The sequence below is a fragment of the Rhipicephalus microplus genome, chromosome 9 (assembly GCF_043290135.1).
Source record: "Rhipicephalus microplus isolate Deutch F79 chromosome 9, USDA_Rmic, whole genome shotgun sequence".
Taxonomy (NCBI): domain Eukaryota; kingdom Metazoa; phylum Arthropoda; class Arachnida; order Ixodida; family Ixodidae; genus Rhipicephalus; species Rhipicephalus microplus.
Genome location: NC_134708.1, coordinates 75,304,271 through 75,323,491, shown reverse-complemented (window position 1 = coordinate 75,323,491; position 19,221 = coordinate 75,304,271). Strand labels below are relative to the sequence as shown.

General features: G+C 45.8%; 1 protein-coding gene across 3 annotated transcripts in view; it reads right to left on the bottom strand.

The window, feature by feature from the left end:
• Nucleotides 1-10,181: 10,181 nt before the first annotated feature.
• Nucleotides 10,182-19,221, bottom strand: part of LOC142771894 (uncharacterized) — a 30,467-nt gene continuing 21,427 nt past the window's right edge. For all 3 annotated transcript variants that reach the window (XM_075873856.1, XM_075873858.1, XM_075873857.1), the window contains 3 exons: nucleotides 17,400-17,533; nucleotides 13,427-13,538; nucleotides 10,182-12,161 (listed from right to left, as the gene is read on the bottom strand). In XM_075873856.1, coding sequence (XP_075729971.1) covers nucleotides 11,951-12,161; nucleotides 13,427-13,538; nucleotides 17,400-17,533 — 457 coding nt within the window. In that variant the 3' untranslated portion in view covers nucleotides 10,182-11,950. The remainder of the gene's footprint in view (nucleotides 12,162-13,426; nucleotides 13,539-17,399; nucleotides 17,534-19,221) is intronic.

The window sequence follows — 19,221 nt, the reverse complement described above, 5'->3', positions numbered from 1 at the left end:
ATATATAAAAACAAGGGTGACAGAAAAATTTCAACAAAGAAGTGCTTTATGCACCTCAATAGACAAGGATGAATCAAGTGGCGCAATGGCTCCATTTTCACAACAAGAGTGGGAAAGGGCTGAGAAAAGGGTTCCTAGTAGTACATCAACAGGCCCTGATGGCATTCAAATTATGCTGATAAAGACATTAGGTCCGAAGTCGAAGCAGACTTTGAGAGAGGCAGTGAGCAAAATAATAATCGATGGAGAAGTTCCCGATGGATGGAAACTTAGCAGGATGAGCATGATCTATAAAGGAAAGGGGGACAAAGCTGACATAAACAACTACCGTCCTATAACAGTGACATCAGTGGCCCACAGGCCGGCGATGCAGATTTTAAAGGAAAGACTGCAGGCATAGATAGAGGATGAGGGGGTGCTGGGGGAACTGCAGAATGGGTTTCGGAAACACAGGAGGTTGGAAGACAATCAGTTCTCACTGACGCAGTGCATCTAAATAGCAGAAAAGGAACAAAGGCCCCTGTGGCTAGCATTTTGGATATCAAGGGAGCGTATGATAGCGTGGTTCAAGAGGAATTGTGGGGAATACACACACCAGGCGTGAAAGATGTAGTCACTAATCTTTTAAAGGATGTCTATAAAGGTAACAAGGTAAATATAAAGTGGGAAAACAGGTATCCAAGCCTGCAGAGGTAAAACGGGGGCCTAAGCAGGGGTGTCCCCTGTCACCCTTATTATTCATGATGTACCTACAAGGACTAGAGGTCAAATTAGAGGGAAGTGGACTTGGCTTCAACCTCTCTTTCGTCAAACAAGGAAAACTCATTGATCAGGCACTACCAGCATTGATGTACGCAGATGATATAGTGCTAATGGCTGACGACAAGGTAGATTTGCAGAGATTGGTGGACATCTGCGGTAATGAGGGAGATAGGTTAGATTTCAGATTCAGTAAGGGAAAATCAGCAGTCACGATGTTTAATGACAATGAAGGTAGTGAGCTTAGAATACAGGAGGTCACGCTAGAGATAACAGATAAATACAAATACCTAGGCGTATGGGTAAGCAATGGGCCGAGCACCCAAGGGAACACGAAATATACGTGTCGACTGAAGGTAACAGGAATGCAACGGTAATGAAAAACGGGGCACTGTGGAATTACAATAGGTATGATGTGAGAGGAATATGGAAAGGGGTCATGGTTCCTGGTCTGACGTTCGGCAATGCGGTCTTGTGCATGAGATCAGATGTTCAAGCAAGATTAGAAATTAAGCAACGTGGAATAGGTAGGCTTGCCTTAGGAGCTCACGGAAATACACCAAATCAGTGGGTACAAGGTGATATGGGATGGACATCATTTGAGGGCAGGGAAGCTAGCAGCAAGATAAAATTTGAAAAGCGATTGAAAGAAATGGGAAAGGAGCGTTGGGCTAGGAAGGTATTCAGCTACTTGCATATCAAGAAGGTCGATACAAAATGGCGGAAGCGAACCAGAAAATTGACTGGTAAATACTTGGAAAACAGCAGGGGGCCAAACCAAAAAGAACTATTGGTTAAGAAGAAGGAAACAGAGGCTGACATGTGGAGAATCGGCATGATTAAGAAGTCCGCACTAGATATCTATTGAACTTTTAAGACGGAAATCACCAAGTAAGGGATCTTTGATAATACTCGGGGTAGTTCTCTACTGTTTGAGGCCAGGACGGCAGTATTGCGAACCAAGACATATCGGGCCAAATACGAAGGGGTGGACACGGTAGGCAGTGCGTGTGGAGAGGAAGAAGAAACTGCCGAACACTTGATAATGTTCTGTAAAGGGCTTCACCAGTTAGTTCAGGATGGTGGCACAGAGTTTTTCAAAGCGCTGGGGTTTAGGGACAGTGAGGAAAAAATAGACTTAATGCGTGTAGAATTAACTAGAAGGAGGTTGTCAGATTGGTGGCTAAAGTCAAGGCACGAGTGAATATTAGACCCTTCACTGCAAAGTACGAATCTCAACCTCACTATTTAAGGAAAAAATAAATCTAGGTTTTGGTTCATCAAGTATTACGGCTTGGTGGCGCTAGCTACCACCCGATCTAAAGTGTACAGCCATATCCATCCATCCATCCATGACGTGACTTGATGCACTCATTCGCCTCCGCTGTACGCTCGAGGCACCCTAACGCAGCGCCTCCAGAATACCATGCACCGATTTTCTTGCGCAGGACATCAAATAAACGTTTTTTTTCTCTCTCCTACCACCTTTCGAAAGATGTCGAATGTTGTCGAATGATTGTCGAAAGACTACCATCTTTCGACGGCATTTCCACTGTAACATGGAGATACAGGGTCTATTTTTTTTACAACCTTCTCTTCCTGAGGGCAGCTGTACTCGCAGCTATTAAGAGTAGATTACAACTTGCCCCAGGAAAACATAAAAGCTAAGCTTAGTTAGGTAACACAAGAAAAAAAAGTACGGGAGGAGCACATTGTCAATTTTGTAAAAAAGGTAGAAAAAAATGGTAGTGTATCTGCGTGTGTCGCTGAAAAGCACGTCGAAAGACGATAGCCTGTCAACTGGAGGAACTGCGTGAGATATGACGCTATCTGGCAGTAACGTGATATATATATATATATATATATATATATATATATATATATATATATATATATATATATATATATATATATATATATATATATATATATATATATATATATATATATATATATATATATATATATATGACTCCGGCCGCGGAATCGAACGTCTGACCTCCGAATTGTCAGTGCAAGGTGTCAGTCACCGAGCCACGAAAGAGAACCTCCTTTCAATGTTCAAACGGCGAGCTATTTATATCTACCACTTACCACTGCCGATGGCCATCTTCGGGGAACTGTAGTGTTTTCACCACTACCAGAGACATGGCGCAATGAGCGCGTTTCACCAGATCGTCATGACGTGGTGGTGCGTGCTCTCATATCCCACATATATATCGCCCAGCATTGAGGAGGGAGGTGGACGCTCATCCGCGCGCCCTTTTCTCGTGGTTGGGAGAATCGTACGCTTTGGGCTCTCACCGGAATGATTCTGTTGTGGTTACCGGGCGCACAAAGGTCACTGCACTCGTTGCAAAGTCTCCGTTTGCGAAAAGGGCTCGCTTTTCACGCACAGCGAAGTAACAATTGAGACGCCTATTCGCATTCATCTGTACATGTGGGTATGCTTCGTGCGTCATTTGTGCGCGAGAAATGCGAGGCACGTTTCGATCTGCTTGCCGTTTTTCGCGTGACCTTCCAATTTGTTGCTATAGCGTTTATCGCTTCGCATCTGCGGTAAGGCTGTGTCTTTCTTTAGAACGCAGACCCACTGGTAGGTGGCAGCACCGGGTTGTTTTAGTGAAAGCACTTGAATTTTCGAGCGGAGCGTAGGAAACACTCGTCTTTTTGTTCGTGGTGAAATGCTGAAGCAACGCACGATGCTGAAAACATCGTACGATGTTTTAAGGAAAGCGGTTATGTGCCTTGGACTGAAATGAAGCCATTGTGAGTGCTTAAAAGCTATCTTTGTTTGACTTTCCCTGCAGTGCTCTGCTCCATGACCCCTAATCCCCTCCACGCACACACGCACACTTACTCCGGGGGGGGGGGGTGCATTTCAAGGCCCATAGGCTGAGTTAATCAGCGATTCACATATGTAAATACATTTATATTCTCCACAGTTGCATAAAACAGTAGCAAGTAAACAGCAATATGGTATTGCTGTGAGATGTAAAGTCATAGGTATATTTGCAACCTAAACTTACAGAGAAAACGTTTTTTGATGGAAGAATACAAATTCATTGCAAGAGGACGCACTGGGTGAATCATTTCCCACCATGACTATGGTATTCTCCACCATGACTAGTACTATATTTAGAGGCTCACCAGCGTTTTTAGAACTTTTTAGATTTGAACTAATGTTCGATGCGTGCTAAACTCTCCGGCACTACAAAGTAGTTGAAAATGAATATCCACGATCACTCGCCGTTGATAGAATAGCGATGCGTGCTACAGAACTTTCGTGGTAGCAAGGAAGCATTTAGATATATTTTGCTCAAGCGACTATTCTTGCTTTGTTGCTCAGATTAAGTTGTCGTTTGCTTGATCTTGCTTTGAACATTGCTGGAGCTCCGATACCGGTTCGATAAACCGACTCCATTCTGTTGTAGTTACCGGGCACACAAAGGTCACTGCACTCGTTGAAAAGTCTCCGTAACGACACCGTTATGACCAAGTGCCTATAAATGTATGAAAATTATATACAATGGAACCTCCGTGATACGGTCCTGGTCAGTGTGAAATTCGGTATGATTCAAAAATTTCTGTGGTCCCGGCCGAGACCCATCAGGCTGCAATATACTAAAGTAAGGTTGTTAGGAGCCGTTTTTCACCCCACGACGTTTGATACGAACGTGGTGGTTCGAACATGTACTGCCCGCGCTGCTGCGGAAGAAGGGTTCGCGCCGGGCTGTCACGATCGGCCATGTGCAGTTGATTCTACATGGGGCTTCGCGCTCCTTCATGTTTGATTACAGAGGACGTTCGCGTCGCCGTTTTTTCCCATCCCCGATGCGTCAACGCGTGCTGCTGTTCTCGAGGCAAGGATGTACTTTGTTTACACGTGTCCGCCACGTCGATGGAAGACATGCACTCGCAATCAGACATCCTATGCAAGGTGGACGAGGATCCCTTCTTCCCTGCACGGCAACATACCCAGGTCTTCAAGGTGGTTCTTCGCTTCCTTGGGGACACTGCACTGAACAACCGGCTATAGAAGCCACCCGCCATGTCCTCGGTCATGGACGCCATTTTAATTTTTCTTCTCCCTTCTCCACATCTTTAATACCCTTTCCCCATTCCGCTACAGGCCCTGAGCCATCCTCTCAACTTGGGGTTGAAGAAGTTACGTCTTTTCCTTTCCTCAACCTCTCCTGCTCCTCCACACCAAACGAGGACGCCGTGTCGGTGAGAGCAAGGCTAATTAATCGCGTAACGCCTAAGAGCTATGGCCACCACGCCAAGCATGGGCAGCTGCAAAAACGTGCGCGTCACTGCCGAATAACTGCAGCCTTCGAGGTCAAGGAGGATGTTTTCTCCTTTCACGAAGTTGCCTTGGCCGACTTCTGGTTCCCCTTGCAACTGGGCAAGAACAAATTGTCGAAGCAAAATTAAACACTAGTCGGAATAGACAGATGTGTTTTGTTAAAATAGGCGAAAAGGATACGACTCACATATGAATTTTTGCTATACAGCAGCGCAAATTATCCCGCAGAACCTTCCCCCCAACACACGAGAAACTGACCCATGCAGATGCTGCGGCCTGGCGACATCTCCAAGATAATACGCTCCCCAACCTTGCACTTGACCCTACACAGTATCCTGGCCATTATCCTTTCTGTGGAGGATATAGACACTGCTTTGATTACCAGTATCGTATCGAGTTAACAGCTGGAACTTATGCCAAAATATTGTCACACAGTGCAGTGCAGCATTCTCACCAGTACACCACAACTTTTGAAATTTACCGATGTCCGGGGGGGGGGGAGGTGGGGGAGGGTTATAAAAAGAAACAGCAAGACGAGAAAAAGGACCCACCTGCAAATGTAAATACCTTGTTCCTTAAGCAGAAGTGGACCCAAAAGGAATCCCAGCACAAAATACTGCGGCACAACGCGATCAAATAACGACGCCATGGCCCTTCGCATTCGCACCAGTAACATCTGTGACCACGCCATTGGTTTCGCGCACACACGTGTCAACTCCAACTCGGTTATGTTGTAAACGGGACTGGTAGTGCAGCGGTGCTAGGACATTGCCAATAATCGCTTATGTCAAGTGAGCACCAGGCATTCGCGCGATATCGCGACTGCCTCAAGTTCGCGCCCGGTAGGGTTAGGGGGTATAATCTTATTGCGAGGTTGCGCATGTCCACGGAAGCGTTCGTACTCGCACGTGTATGACGAAAACTGACGTATTTTCCGGGCAACAGGTGGGGAACTTCCCCTTCACTCATATACTGCCAACCTAATTAGGAAAGCTTATCCGGAATTTTATTCTTGTGCTGCAGGAGGAGGATTAAGTTTGGTGCTGCTACGCCTACCTTAGCTGTGGTTTGCTAAAGCATGTAGGACTGGGGTGGCTTCTGACGTGGCACTGTGCATAGTAACGTTATAAAACGTTTGCTTTTCTATTAGGTCAACTTGGACTGAAAAACTGTTGCAAACGGCGCGTGGAACGAAACGACTGAGAGAAAAAACTAGCATGACACTGAATAACAGTTAATATTTATGGCTATGAACTTTCTTATATGCCCCCCTCTCCAAAAAAAAAAAAAACACAGTCAGTACACATGAAGACAATCTATCGCTGCGAACAATGCTATAGGCCCCGCATCCGAGAGACACAGGATTTCATATCGGCAAAGCAACAGCGAAGGCACGCAGACACAGTTACACTTTTTCTTTGTAATGCAAAAGGCGTCACGAATTTCGCACCGTTCTTGTTCTGCACATACACCCAGTAATGTACAATTTGCACAGAGTGTTGTGCAATCTCAATTGTTGCATTGATCAGCGGTATGACTACTGGTTGTAACTCTTTCAGCACGGGCACGCCTGGGACGCCTCACTCGTATTCTGCGGGTCGAATCAGGTGTGAAAAAGAAACATGTCTGTTTTTTTTTTTCGAAGCACGAATTCATGCGATCATCTTTGCTAAGAAGCAACGGAACCAACTTATCACAAGAACAGGAAGTGTGGACGTGGTGGACCTTGACGTGAACAGCGCAGCCTCATCTATCGTCGCATATAAATAAATAAATAAATAAATAAATAAATAAATAAATAAATAAATAAACAAATAAATAAATAAATAGATGATTGATATATATATATATATATATATATATATATATATATATATACATATATATATATATATATATATATATATATATATATATATATATATATATATATATATATATATATATATATATATATATATGAATAATGTATTTCTCGTGGAGACTAAATACAATTACATTTTGCTTGAATATGGCCGCATTGCTGGCAGGACACACACATCTACGCTACCTTGGTGTTGATCACACTTGACCCCTATAAACGGCTGGAGTGGTTTCTCTATAGGACCATACTTTAATCACACGGCAGAACTTCATAACCAGGGAGTCTACGCAGCGAGTGCGTGAAATTTGACCATTGTCAGCGTGTCTTCGTGCGGTGCCCGTAGCAAGACGCGATATTACTGCGCTGTAAACCGGTGTTCGTGTCCTCTGTGAATTAGCTGCATCGATTTGAGTTACTCACGGGGACGTGTCGCAGTCTGGGGCACCTGCGTGCTTCGTCGCTAAACTGCAAAGCTCGCTTACCTAACTTCGCTCCATTGCTATCTAAGCTACAACTTCCAACAAAGAATTTTATGGCATGGCTTTAGAATGTTGCGTCGGCTATCGGTCAGAGTAGCGTTCACCAACTCATTCAGCTATCGCACTACTGTGGCAGATTCACCCATGGGTTTTACTACTGCCGTCTATGAACTAGAAGAGATCACCTCTTGTACAGCTGTCCCTATAATTCGACCAACATAGTCGTACTCTCCGGTGTGCCTTGAGGAGACTTGGTGATGGACCTTTACCGAAGGAAATATTCTAGGGAGCCTGGGCTCACAGCTCGTCAACCAAGCAAGCCACACGAGCCCTTCTGGAGTTCCTGATTGAGTGACCACATGTGTTGACTGCTGTGCGTATATGTTGTCAAATAAGTGCACTGACAGTTTTGTCTTTCACTCTTTCTCTTTTTAGAGGAGAAGCTCCTTAGGGTCGAGTCATATCTGCCGTTTCGTGACGACGACGATTACGCTGATGACGAAGAACAACTAGCCCGTTCCAGGTCACATATTCTCTTTCTGCACATGGAGAAAAACGATCGTGAAAGCGCTCTCACGCGCGAGAGTCCCTCGCGGAGTTGACCTATATGGTGACTGATAAAACAACATGATTTTTTACTCCAATATTCCCCTCCTCATTAGTGTAGGGCAGGAAGCTGGACATAGTCTAGTTCACATTCTTGCGACTTCTGTATTCCACCTCTCTATCTCCGTCTCCAGTAGCGTGGTTTTCACTCATGCCCAAAGGTCAGCTGCAAGGAGAGCTCAGGATGTTTTCTCATATTGCAAGAGGAACAAAAATAATAATAAGACGAAAAGAAAAAACCAAGTAAGCGTGCTAAGAGCTTCGGTTCCCCATTTCTCTGAAAGCACGCGGCTCGATCAATTCGCCCTTTAATGGAATATCGATGATCGGCGCGGGTCGAAATCACTCGGAAAGGAGTTCCGCTATTGTACAAGCGACGGACACGAATGCTCGGCGCTAGGCGCTGCTCTTAGGCGGAGATGTCGGTGGTCCAACGTCGATAGTATCGACAGGCCCTGACGCCCATTGCATGTCCACTGTGCCAGATGCCAGATCTTCAGAAGGAGCCTCGGACGTCGTCGAAAGGTATACATTGAATACGCTTCCCACGACTTCGCAATGCGGAAATAAGAAACAAAAAGGAGAGAAAAGGAAGACATGAATGTTAGCGAGTTCGTAGAGACAGACCGGTATGATACCCTTCTGTGGGGAAAATGATGTGATAGCTTTAACGGTGGAGATGAAGATAGAAAGAGGGGGGAGGGGAGCACGCAGACACGAAGTCACACACCTCACAGTCATGATAACGTCATTAATCTATAACCACCGGTGCAAGTCTGGCGTCTTCGAGAAGCTGAACACTTCTTTCGTCGTTTTTAGCCGAAACACGTGTATAATTCCGTAAATGGGCACTAAAGCAAAAAAAAAAACCGTTCTTATTAGTACTGACTCTTATCAACTCGTACTAGTACTGGCTTGTGCTGACTTTCTCACCCTGACTGGAAAATCAGAAAATTGATTCCAGTTCAAAGTCGTAGTCACTGTGCACTGTGACTCTAGGCAGTCACGAAATAAATGTGCAATAGTTTATTCGTTGCCACAGCGGTCACAAGCTGCGGTATCGGCCACTGCAAGGCGAAATGCGTTGGTAAACGCAACGCCCAATCACAGCCTACACAAAAAGGGTCACGTCTGCACGGCGAAGCTTTGACGGGACTTCAAGATGTAACGTAAGGTAAAAAGAGTACAGTCGGACATTTTTAAAGGGCGGCTGATTCCATTGTTACGTGGTGCGTTGACAAGCAAGCCAGCGAAGCTTCCGTGCGGCATCAATCCTGGAAAGTGATAGCGTCCAACCGATTAGATAACCGACCTCTGCCGGCGGAAAGAATTTTACACCATTCTCCCGATGCAAGCGCTACTAAGCTTTTTGCTATCGACCGACATTTCTGAACTATTGTTGCCAGAACTCTTGTGTGCGTGTATGTTCTCTCCTGCGTGCACATGCGTTTTTTCTGTCCTTTTTTTCTCTCTTTCCACCCCCTTTCTTGCCCTATTTCCCCACCCTAGTGCTGGGTAGCAAACCGGAAGGTACTATCTAGTTAATCTTCCGGCCTTCCTCTTCACCCCCCTCTCTCTCTCTCTCTCTCCGGTTCCGGTGCATGAATCTGGAAGTAAAATCTCTCCTTCCAACTGCCAACCAATTCCACTAATCAGCATTCCGTGTAAAGTTCGTGAACATGCCCTGTACATTAACATCTTAAATTTTCTTGATGTGAATACATTTCTTTTCAAGGTGCAGTTTGGTCATCAGGGGCTGTCGGCTCCAGGACGACTGATGCGAAAAATCATTGCGTGATGACGTCACTGTACGACGTCACGATGACGTCACAGATTGCTAAAGCTTGCGACGTCGGGATGACACCATGGTGCCACTACACGTGATGACTTCAACACATGTTACCGTAGCTTGGTCAGAGGTAGTCCAATCCCGGTCAATTGAGGTGCCTCCGATCTTAGAGCCAGTGCAGACACACGTTAGGCGCAGACAGGTTTCGAATAGGGTGGCGGGGGCAGGATAAGTGCATCTTATGAGAAGAAAGGATGATGTCTACCGCCTTCGAGCCACCTCAAGCGAATGCATAAAATAATATGTGGGTTTTTTCATAGCAGTGATGCGAAACACAGCTTTACTCTAACTAATTTCACTTAATCAGGCAGATGGTAAGTGTTCAGTGAACTAAACTTTTATTTCGATTTCACTTCTCAGCCGCGTTCCAAGGCGGACATAGAGACAACAAAAACAAGGCAGTGCACTGAGGAGAAAATCACAGGCCTGTTCCTAAGCAGCCACACATTCGCTAAAAGAACGTGGTCGCTTCAGAGCGGGTGGCATCGACGTACATCACAGGAGCCGAGTGATACAGGGGCACGCTCCCTATGTCCTGCTTTCAGAGCTATTTGAAGCTTACGAAAGCACAGCTAATATTCCTAAGAAGGGAACTTACGATGGCTTCCATCAGTAAGAGTGAGGCAGACTTTGAACTTCCGAAAAGCTTTTGAGAACATACAACGGCAACAGTGTCGATACATACGTATAGTAGCACTTCGGTGATTAAGTAAAAAAAAAAAGAACAGTGGTCTATTTTTAACTTAGATGGTAGCACTGACCACGAAAAAGAAAAAAAAGGATGTTTCCATTGTGGAAAACAACGTCCGAGTTGCTTTTGCTGTACTGACTGCTCCTGTGGTATGGCTCATGTAGTCGTTTTATTTATTGATGTGATGCAAGATGTTGGCGCACCGATATCTCTTAAAAGCGTCTAATAACGAAGTTCACGAAAGGTCCATGTGTCTAAGCGTAGCAAGTCCACAGGACATACAATATACAATCAGTTAGCATAACAGTTAGACATGAGATTTCGAAACAAATTATTCAACGGTCACATAAACGTGCATACACGGTGATGTTAACAAAAGGAAGAGCATACAGACGAACAGTCACATAAGTGTCAACGTAACAGTCACATAATTGTTAGCACACAGTCAACAGTTCTTGGGGTGATAGCTTATAATAGCGCCACTACAGTTAATTGCAACCCGAGAATAAGCGCAAGCTCCGCCCACGTAACATCGGCGTGCTTCTCAATCACCGAAAAGAGTCATGCGAGCGGGTCTTCTTTCTAGACATTAGTACTTTTCCTCGGCTAATCTAAACAATACACGTGTTGAAAACTAAGAGCTCATAGCTGCTACCTGACTTATGTCTTTTGACTGAGCAGTGATGTCACAAACATGGAAGAAATTTTCCGGGCTGTTGAAGTTAGCGAGTTCAAACTAGTGACGCAAACATGTGTTTGACGTCACGAAAAGGAACAAATGACATTGGACGGAACATCACCGCGAATTCTTTCAAGGTGGCCCAATGGTCGTTGTAGGTGGAACTTGTGTATATTCTTAAATTGACGCTAAAGATATATAATGACTTGGTTTAGATTGACAAAGTGCGCTATGAGCGCTCTAATGCCACAAGTTTCACCAGTGTAAGCTCACTAATAGCAGAGAAAATCAAAGTGGAAGTTTCATTTTTAAATCTCCGTGCATGACGTCAAGAATTTCGTAATGTACTTTTCGTATTTTCGCGACATTGGCTCGACGAAATCATCTGAAACTTTGTATGCTAGGTCTATGCAATTCACATTTTACAATTTAGTTCATTAATTCTCATTAGAAACTGCTTAGGATCCAGCGGATGCCCTAAATCTGTGACATCACGGTTTTTGGTGCGGGAATCTCAAGGTGGCGTCACCACCCACGTTTTCTTCTCGTGCGCGCGTACTAAGCGTCGTGTCGCGGTTGGTGTTTTCGTGATTGCGAAATGGTACTTTACCAATACGCGAAGACTGTCTTCGTTCTGTAGTGTCCCTTTAAGTTGTTACCCTATACAGTGGAGAAGCTATGAGAGCACGCCGCCAAGTCGACTGCGTATCCACACTACTTGATCATGTAACGCGAAAAAGCTACGACCACTGCACCGAGCATGAGCAGCTGCGAAAGCAAGTGCGACGCCGCCGATGAGCTGCAGCCCTCGAGGGCGAGCAGGATGGTCTCTCCTTTCATGAAGGCCGCCTGAGCCGACTTCTTGTCCATCTCGCAGTCAGACGAGAATAACTCGTCGAAGCAGGCCATGGTACTCCGGATCAGTCTGAAAACGAAACAGAGGAGCAGAGTAGAATGTATGGCCTGCCGGATGCCCCTTTCGCGATTGCTCGTTTGGAACCATCGAGTTTTCTAAAATTAACTAGAGGGAACTCTGGTTCCAGGCCACGTGCTACGCTATAACATTTGGCTTGCGCGTTCTCGGGAGCCTTTACTACCAATCGGTAGCGTTTTCTGAACATCCTCAAAAAGTGTTGAAGGGCCCCTTTAATAGCGACTTTGTGCTTTTTGAAATGCGTAGCTTGGAAACCATAAATTCTGTCCTTGGACAACTGTAACTGAAAAAAAGCCTTCTACAGAGTCACTAGAACTGCAAGATCCACCCGAGAGAGAGAAAGAGAGAGAGAAAAAGATAAATGAAAGAGGGAGAAATAAAAAAAAGACGCCATTTTCTGCCTCTTGCCGTGGGGGCACGGCTCAGCGCCTGACTTACTGGAAAATAGAAACGACTCATCGAAGTGTTTCCTGTGCGATTAGCCAACCTTCTTTCCACGTTGCAGAGAAGTACGCGTGAAAAAAAAAAAGCCGCATGATGTACCGCTTACGCACTACTATAGTGCTGCTTTTAGGCATGAAATTGGTGAAGCACGTCACCCACAACGTCGTTTGAGTGCTTTATCGCCTCGGCTGCGCTCGGACCGCAGAGGTATTTGCGCGGTAATTCCATAAAAGCCGGAGGCCCAGATGACGGCCACCATCGAAACACTTTGCTGTTTCCCCGAAGCCACCCTAACGCTGAAGGTGGCCGTGTTAACCTGTAGTACTTTTGATAGCAGCATGAGAGAAATCACGTGACCCAGCCACGTGGCATTTTTTCGTCGTTATTGGAAGGTTTTTTTCTTTTTTTTTACAACGCAGAAAAAAAAAAAGGTTAGGTCAGACGTATTCAATCAGTGCTTTCTGAACATGCTCCGCAACTCTGCATTAATACTTTGCGTCTTCAGCCAATAATTAGCAAGATGGAAAATTAAACATAAGGAGCTAGCTAAAGCATGCAATAAAAGACAACCCGAGTAAGACGTATGCCACAGTGTAAAGTGTGGTATCCAGTTTAATACGCTTCCGACGCTCCTTTCATTTTTAAAGCATCGGTTAGAGTTGCGTGAGACGACCTGGGTGTATTGAGTATTTACTGTACACGCAACCTGTGTACTAAACAATGCGCGACATCCCACCATGCACGAACGAGCGCACAGCCACGAATAAGCAACGTTTCGTTTTGACATGACAGGTGACCGCTACAAAACTTACTTGCAGCCAAAGTTGGCCGGATCCCTTTTGTTCTCCTTTGGCCCCACTCCGTGTCGCTCCTCGCAGTTCTGAGACTTTCCAAAGTCCCGACATCGCGAGGCCGTTCGGTAATCTGTGAAATGGTGGCGAAAAACGAAATAAAAAATTGGCCCCGTATCTGCATGTTACACTGCATATATCGTCGAAAGAGGATAGTCTTGCGTCTGGAGACAGTAAACAAAAGGTTTCTTTGATGTTCTCCGCAAGAAATTCGGTGAATGGTATATTGGAGGCGCTGCGTTAGAGTGCCTCGAGCGTGCAGCGGAGGCGAGCGAGTGCATCAAGTCACGTCACACGTGAGACATGAGCGCTATCTGGCAGTTATCTTGGGAAACAAAGCGCGCGCGCCCTGCGCGCCCGTCTCGGAGGTGATAAGGTGTAGAACGCAAGGCGACGGGTAGGTGCCACCACCGTGTCGTCTTAGCAAAGCGTTGGAAACACTTGCTTTTTTGTGCAAGCGTTGCCTGCTCAGCGCAACGTGATAAACGCTATGGTCCTTATTATTACTTATGTATGCCTTTTCTAGTAAGATACTCACATAAAGACTATTAACTTGTTGTTATGGTGCCTTAGATATGCGCCATAATTGCTTTTTAATTGGCAATAGCACAAGTATGAACGCTGAATCTTGAGCAATATTGGTGGGTGCCGCGGATAGGGTCGGCCGTTTGGAGTATCATTTGACCACTTTAGTGCCGTTTAGGGTACCGTTAAGGGCGGACGGACAGACGGACGGACCAAAATTTTTGTGTCGAAGGTCCCCAAGAAAGACTATCGTCTTTAAAAGAAATTGGCAGATCCCACGTACCTTGGGTATCGATATTATTCGAAGCATGCGGAGGAAAGGTAACGATGTTGTATTTTTTTATAGAGAGAAACGTTACGAAATGGTGGTAAATATATGTACGAATGTTGTAAGCACACACGCGTTAGACAGTCGCATATGTTCCATATAACCAGTTGTTTGCAGTTGTGTAATGGTGCCAAAGCAACATGGGTATTGGCCACAGCATAATGTGTAAGCTGATATGTCACGCTTGTGCTCGCGAGGTGGTTGCACTGGACACGGCTACGCAAATCAACTCAAGTGAAGGGCGCTTAACTACAAATAACGTTAACCTAACATGACGGCTGTATCTTATGTTAACTTGCGGCGTCTTGGAAGCACCCGAGACGTTGTATACATAGAACGGAAGGAGGAATAGGAGGAATAAATGAGGAATGACAGGGAGGTTAGCCAGATCTCAGACCGGCTGGCTACCCTGTAGAACGGGAAGGATTTACTAAGCTTTCAGTCACGAGCCACACAGACTACAAAACCGCCACGCAGGCCATCAATTCACGGGCGTCTCTCTCAACGTCGTCGTCTTTCTTCGCTGTCCACAATGGTACGTGCATTTCTAACACTTAAGAGTACATATGTAATTTATTAATTCGGTACCCACAGGGCCAGAGACATTACAGTGGGGAAGGCTTTACAGCAAGGGCGGACATACTTAAATCGTGAACAATTGTAACACGTAAGATAACGACAATAGCTACAACAGATTGACGACATACGTAATCCAAAGCAGTATACATAACAAATGTCAAAAAAATTAATCGACAGATCCCATGCACCTTGGAAATCAATGTTATGTGAATCTTGCGGATGGATGGTGTATATGTTGTAATCCTTTCATTGAGAGAAACGTTACGAAGTCTCGCTAAATATATGTGCAAATGTAGGCACATACATACGTTAAACAGCCGCATATGTTTTCTATAACCAGTTGTTTACAGTTGCGTAACGATGCCAACAGCAAGATGAATATTAGCAATACCAGAAGTGGTAAGCTCATATAAAGCACTGCTGCTCACGAGGATGGTAGCTGTGACACTACTTCATAAACCAACTTCAGCTGATGGCGCCTAACTACTATTAACGTTAAGTCGGCATGTTGACTGTATTAAAGTAGTAAATATGTAGTGTTTATAAATATGGATAGCCAGCACTGCAATAACCATTGACATTTACGATCAGTAGGGTCTCTTTGAAAAGTAGTTCCGTGACCTAGCGTGGCTCTGCGGTAGAATACTTGACTGACACGCAGAATTTCGGGGTTTGATTCCTGCTGGGATCCTGACAATTATTCTGTGCATCCGTCGTGTAAATACTGCCGATGTCAGCTTTTTCTTAACGCTCACCCGTTACAATTGCTCATGTCTGTTCTCGCCAGTACTGGTTTGATATTGTGACGGGGCGAGGTCTTGGCTTACAGGACAGCGTCCACCGAGAATCGGCAGCCGAACAAGATGTCTGAGCTGCCTCTCGCACAAGCGCCTAACGCACAGGCGTCTTCTTCATCTTCGCTAAGTGCCACGCTTGCTCCTGTCGATGATGCACCGTAACAATATGAACACTCACAATCGCCTGTGGCACATACTCGCCCACAGGTTTGTGCCACACGTCTCATGGAAAGGGTTTGACGACGTACGCGGCGGGATTGTTACATTATTCATGTCATGAACGGCAAGTCATATATTGTGAAAGCATTTTATTCTTCCATACTAACTTTGGTTTCCCCCAAAATAAATCACGCGCGCACCCAGGCGTAGGTGGATAGATAGAAAGGTAGACATTCTAAATGTTGCGGACGCACGCGAGGAAATGCTTCGCATTCAAAAACAGTGAGCGAAACAGATTGCACCTGGCAGGAGTAACAAGCAAGATCCCTCTGGGTTATCACGCGGAGATCACTCGAGTCCGACGACGAGACGATCACGTCTAGATCAGCTTAATTTGATATCGAGATGATTCTAGTGTGACGTCAAGATCATTCTCGGCGGACGTCATTACAACTCCAGCCTGACTTCGAAATCATTCTAGTGTGAAGTCGAGGTCATTCTAGTCTGACGTCGGGATCACCAATATGACGTTGAAATAAACATAGTCTGACGTTGAGGTTACTCTAGTGGGAAGTTGAGAGTGCTAATCTCACGTCGAGATCATTCGAGTCTGCTGAGAGGTGATCACTTGGAGATGATTTCCGTCTGATGCCACGCCAATGGCAACCAATGGCAACCAATGGCAACCAAACCGTCGATGTCACCGAGGTAGATTATAGGCATTCCCCGGTACGAGTAGGATCTTGCAAGGCAGATTACAAACTCGGTGCGCCACGTGCGCGCTGCTTTTTGGGATGCTTCATCGACTTGTTGCTTGGCATGGCAGTCGATTTACGTGTCATCTGCAGCTAGTTCTGTCCAGTTGTTTCCTCTGTAGATGTAGCGACCATAAGTGCTTGAGAAGCTCAGATGCGAGAAGCAATCGCGCATGTGGCAAGTCAGTGGTTCCCTTGCACAGTGCGAGAGTCATCCACATGTTTCCGAAGAGAGTTTAGGAGTCCCAAGTGAACTACTGCGATTGTTTCTTCTTCACTTCTTACTCATGTAATTTTTTACCACGCTTGAAAGTGATTTCCAGCTTTGCGAGCACACCGCAAAGACACTTGTGAAATGTGCAGCAGATTACACGGGAATCTTACGAGAAAGTTAGAACTGTGAGGCAAATTTAGCCGCCAAGTTCAGCAGCGGCCTGGCAACACTGACCCCAGTGCCTGCGGCAACAGATTTATGCAATGCCACACGGAACCCTGGCTAAATTCGTCGTGAACTCGTTTCCGGGTTTCGACACCAGAACAAATGTAGCGAAACACGAAAAAGAGCCGGACCCTAATGCTTGCCTACATAGATGGTTGAATGCAAAAACCGAAACGAGCCAGAGCCTGTGCCATTGCTCGAGCTACACCTTTTCGTTCTCTTTATTTCGCAACACTAGCCTTATAAACTTCCTATGTTTTGAGTACTTCACGATAGAAAATGGTGCGTGGAGACAAAAGTCGCTAAGACGTAGCACTCCGTCTGCAAGAAAAAGTGACGCAGCCTTTCTCACCTCCAAAGTCCTTGCGATCGCAGACAAACATGCGAAGGGCTTCGTATCCTTCCTCTTGGCGGCTGAAGTTCATCCTTACTGGCTCCGGGCACGAGGCTATTTTCTGGTGACACGGAAACTTTGCCGTCACGTTCCTGTAATGAAGCAGTCCTGAGTAAATGCGTCAGCTTGCGAAAACGACGAAGTTTGAGTAGCACGGCCAAAGTATGGTTTCTAACATTGAACTTTTTCTTCACTGCTCCACGTGGTCACAGGCCTTTCATGTGGGCGCAATTCACAATGCTTTGTTCAATTAGAAATATGAATTGGCTGAGGCTGAGTTGCCTTTGGTTTGTGGTGCATAGTATGAAACAGTGCAAACACACGGACACAAGGGGAAACGAACGACGCTAGTGCTGCCTCACGAAGACAATTTTTAATACGCGCTTTGCCCAACGTAACTACACACACACAAACACACATACACATACTCATAAATAAAACACAAACCCCAAATACGATATCCGCAAGCCTGTGAATCAAAAGTGAGACGCTATGAATGAAATGATGACAACTCACAATTACCCCGAGCTCTCAATATAGACCTAGCTACTGATTTTTTTTCGCACAGTTTAGCGTGTCCTCAAGCATGATGCATACACAACCTAAAGTTAATGCACTGTTTTTTCAATTAATTCACTTCAGTAACGTTAATTATTGGCACTACGTGGTAGAGCGTCGGTGTGCAACGGCACCGCCACGACAAATAGCTTCAGAAGGGTTGCTGATCAGGCGAGTTGGTCATCTGCAATCATTCGCGTTGTTATGTTTAAAGGAGGATCGCAGGAGGATACGAAAAACAAACAGGTTTATGGCACTATTTACACATATTTACAGAAAAGAAAGGTTAGGGGTTTCACGAACCACGAGCGTGGTGGTTGAACCGTTACATGGTTCAGAGCGACGTCCAGCACTCTGCGGCGTCGCTTTAAGCCCTGTCGGGCTCTTCCTCTCCGAGTGGTACACCAATCACACACACACAACAGGTGAGGGGAATGAGCATGCATGGTCCACGTGAACGTCCAATATTGAGTCGTGATCACTGCACTGCAAGGTGGCGCCAGTGGGGCTCTTCTTCATCGTGTGTGTGCCGCTAGTCGTGAGGTGCCACGATCCTGACAGCATACATCAAAGGGTCTGCCGCACAGCTCGCCTAATTAGCGGGGTGATTTGCGGTGGCCGCCGCGGTCTTTTCCAGGGAGATGCTGTCTTTGTGGTCCTCTCTCGAACGGTTAACGGCGTCGTGGCGACACGACGTCTCATCCTCCGGCTAGCAGGGACAATGCCTGGCGGGCATAGGCAGCCGGCTGGTCGTCTACTTGATTGGTGATTAAAAGGAGCACCGCTCTCCTGTCAGCTCTGGCGCCGGTCACAACAGCTTCCCCGTCGCCAAATAAATCACCGAGGTCATCAGGCACCGCTGCTGCTTGAAGGAATGACGAAAGGGTCCGCATTTGAAAGTCGGGAACTCGCCTTTGCTTGCCACATTGTCTAGGTAATTGCTCAAATCTTCGACAGCGTCTGGCAGACTGGGCGCCGAAGGGATTGAGAGCCTCCCCAGTAGACCGGCTTACGCACAATGGCGTCTGCCCAGACGAATTTCCGGGCCAAACTTAACAGCGTGTATTAGCGTGGTACAAGTAGCCTAAGAATAAAACACAGCAAACACGTAAACGCAGGTTGGCCTTACTTGTTTACCTATGACATAAAACAGACAATGATGCCAACAAAAGTAAACGGGATGTTACTAGAAGTAATTGTTAATGCGAAAAAAGAAAATGTG